This window comes from Diceros bicornis, chromosome 17 (assembly GCF_020826845.1).
Source record: "Diceros bicornis minor isolate mBicDic1 chromosome 17, mDicBic1.mat.cur, whole genome shotgun sequence".
NCBI lineage: Eukaryota > Metazoa > Chordata > Mammalia > Perissodactyla > Rhinocerotidae > Diceros > Diceros bicornis.
The window spans coordinates 14631328-14635190 of NC_080756.1; the positions used below are offsets into that span (position 1 = coordinate 14631328).

The 3863-nt window shown below is 32.7% G+C and overlaps 1 protein-coding gene across 1 annotated transcript; it reads left to right on the top strand.

The window, feature by feature from the left end:
* Positions 1 to 1761: 1761 nt before the first annotated feature.
* On the top strand, positions 1762 to 2706 carry LOC131415983 (olfactory receptor 6C6). Its single transcript, XM_058558047.1, has one exon. It carries the CDS (start codon positions 1762 to 1764, stop codon positions 2704 to 2706), a length of 945 nt encoding a protein of 314 aa, XP_058414030.1.
* The last annotated feature ends 1157 nt before the right edge of the window (positions 2707 to 3863 follow it).

Below are 3863 nucleotides of genomic sequence, written 5' to 3' on the forward strand. Positions count from 1 at the left end.
CATACAACAGATCCAAGAAGGTACGTCAACTATAATTTTAACATCAAAATCAGAAATTAAGTCAAATACACAATAAGTCCAATTCAGGGAATTTAACTACTATATTTTCATGTTTTACAATTTTTTTAATGATAGAGTCATTTTATGCTTGTGTATTATCAGGTATTATAATCTATTTTATTCGTATACAATTGCATCTAAGTTTCACTTTCTCTTATTCTCTTTGTGAATTATGTGTTGCCCTGGGTAAAGTGATGGGAAAATATACTGAGCAACTCCTCTCTATAATTTGAGAAAACATAGTTGTAGAACCATCTGTTAGACCCACATGGTAACAGAAATTGTATGACTAACTCCTAGAACACACTTTTTCAAATCAGAGGTAGAGAAAGATGAGAGTCATAGCAAGGACAGAAATACATAATTTTACAATAAAAGCTTGTGACCAGTTAGTCATTGAAGTCTGCAAGACTTCAGTTGCCATTAAAAGCATTAAAGCTATTCACTAATATCTTCTTTGGAAAATTACATTAAGCTTGGAAAAGTTTGTTTTATATTTTCAAAATAAGAAAAAAAAAGAAAGAAATAGAATAGCAATATTAATAAGACAAATACAAAAGAATAAAGATAGCAAACATTGCTCTAGTAATCTATTTCTTTTAAAAGTATACAGGTAATGCATGTAATGAAATACACTGGCCTGTTTAACATAACAGAGGGATAGTACAACATGGAAGTAGATAGAATTCTTATATGTAGAAAGGGTAGGGAGTAATATAATTTCTGGAGTATTCAATAGTTTTATAAATAATATGGAGGAATTAAAAATATAGTGCCCTAAATTGTGTAGACACATAGAAGAATACATTTCAAAAAGGATAATTGAAAAAAGACTCAATATTTTAAACTAAAATATGTTGCTTGTTTTTGTCGTGTTTTGCTTTGTTTTATTTGTTGTATATAGTGGAAAACAACTGTTCATTTGAGTATAGCAGAGACAGTCAAGAAAATTAATAATAATAGTGGTGTATTCTCAGTAAAGAGAAAATTTCAAAACTATTATAATTCGTATCTTTACCTCATCACTGGATATCAATACTGACTTAGCCATTGATCATCACAGGCTTTGTAATATAACCCTAAATCTTGGTTTTGAAAAATCACCCTGATACTCACTCTCAAAAGAAAAACCAACTTCGTGCATTTGCACAGGTCGAATAGAATGATAGAAAAACGTATTTAAAATAACTCGTACGCTTTTACTTAAATTATACATGCAGAGTATTGTCCATTGTGAAGGGATGGGCAAAAATACATATTAACCAAAAAACAAAATGTTCAAGCCCCAGAGGAAAAATTCTGAGGAATATTATAATAAAGGGAACTAATGTATGGCAAAGTATTTAGAGTTTTTGGTAGCATGTAATTATGCATTATTGGCAATTTCATACTGGAGAAACCATTTCCAAATGGATAAGTTAGAAATATAAACCTTTTTCTGCTTTAGGTTACACATATAATTTAGGTTAATGTATACATATATTTAACAAAATATATATTTATTTCTTTAGTTTATAGATTTAAGTTAATTTATATATACTTAGATTATTATATACATTTAGGGTAATTTATCTATATTTAGGTTTACATAGGTTAATATACATATAGGTTAATTTATATTATATGATATTATATAAACATATACATTCATTTTTTTTTCTTCTCTTCCTATGTAGATTTGATAATGCTCCCAAAAGAGAAATGAAGAACCAGTCAATTGAAATAGAGTTCATTCTCCTAGGATTTACAGACGACCCACAATTGCAAATTGTGATTTTCCTGTTTTTGTTTCTTAATTACACATTAAGCCTGATGGGGAATTTAATCATTATCCTCCTCACCTTGCTGGATCCTCGCCTCAAGACACCAATGTATTTCTTTCTCCGAAATTTCTCCTTTTTAGAAATCATATTCACAACAGTATGCATTCCCCGATTCCTGATAACCATTGTGACTAGAGAAAAAAGCATTTCATATAATAATTGTGCAGCTCAATTATTTTTTATTCTTTTACTGGGAGTTACAGAGTTTTACCTCCTGGCCGCCATGTCCTATGACCGCTATGTTGCCATCTGCAAACCCCTGCATTACCCAATCATTATGAACAGCAAAATGTGCCATCAGCTGGTACTCAGCTCTTGGGCAACTGGGTTCCTAATCATCTTTCCCCCATTGGTCATGGGACTCAAGCTGGAATTTTGTGCTTCCAAAGTAATTGATCACTTTATGTGTGAAACATCTCCTATCCTGCAGATCTCCTGCACAGATACTCATGTCCTAGAATTGATGTCTTTTGTCTTAGCTGTGGTGACACTGGTGGTCACATTGGTACTAGTGATTCTCTCTTACACTTGCATCATTAAGACCATTCTGAAATTCCCTTCTGCACAGCAGAGGACCAAAGCTTTTTCCACCTGCACTTCCCACATGACCGTTGTCTCCATGACTTATGGTAGCTGTATCGTTATGTATATTAAACCATCTGCAAAAGAAAGAGTGACTGTCTCCAAAGGTGTAGCTTTGCTGTACACCTCAGTTGCCCCTTTACTAAACCCGTTCATTTATACCCTAAGGAACCAGCAGGTAAAAGATATCTTGCGGGATATGTTACAAAAGATGCTGTGTTTTTCAAAAAAACAGTTGTAAAAAATGCTACAAATCACAACCTTACCATAAAAAATGAAAAAAACATGTTTCATGCATTTCATCTGATCATGTTTTTTTACCTCATTAGTTATCTCACACAGGAGATTCTCTTGAAGAATCTTGTAGGTGTTCCACCCTTACATTTTATTTTTCCTTATGAAAACATTTCACCCTGCTATGATAACTTACTCTATTCCAGTCTGTAATCCACATTTTAAATAACATTTCCTTATTGAATATTACTTTCCAGAAACCATGACTTTGAATAAAATATGCCTTGTATAAGTGTAACTTGCTGCATGTAATTGGTTAAATCATTGAACATATGTTTGTGTATCTATCTTATTCCAGACGTTGTGAGGGGCTCAATTCTTGCCTTTAAAAAGCTTGCATCACCTAAAGGAGACAAGCACATAACCCCAATAGTGCTATACAGTGTTTAATTAGTGCTGTAATAAAGGTCTGCAAAAATATCATGGGGCATAGTGGATGGCTTCTAAGTAATTTTGGAGATCTAGGAGGGCTTTCAGGAGAAAGTAATAATTATACTGAGACTAAAAATATACTGAAGGAAAGAAGATTGAGATTTCAATATATGCAAATAACAGAGGTGTTAAATAACTACCTACATTTGGAAAATTACTATATCTAATGATTAGAACAGGATTTTGAAATATTCAACTTGTTACTAAAGGCTTCATTACATACACAGTGTAGGTCACTGTACAGAGTACAAAAACCTTTTATGCCTCAGTTTCTCCATATGTAAAGTAGGAGAAATGTAACCCACACCTCATGGTTTAGTAAATATGTGTTACTAGAACTGTTAGCACTCAGAAAAAGACAACACATTTTGAACAATTCAAAAATATGCTGCAACGAATACTTGATATGCTTTTAAGAAGACAGTGGTTAAAACATGAAGTGACATGTTTCAGAATAGTGTTTTGGACTTTAATTTGATATACCAGTAATTTTGAAAGTTTCCGTGTATAAGAATCACCTAGGTAGTCTTATAAATGTAATTTCAAGTTACCTTTCCTCGTGTGCCTGACTCATTATATCTGGGATACCTTAAATATATCCAACATTTAAGAAACACCCAGGTTGGGGCTGGCCCTGTGGCCTAGTGGTTAAGTTTGGTGTGATCCGCTTTG

What these genes read in the sequence shown, in the direction of transcription:
- LOC131415983 (XM_058558047.1), top strand. Translation starts at nt 1,762, where the DNA reads ATGAAGAACCAGTCAATTGAAATAGAGTTCATTCTCCTAGGATTTACA.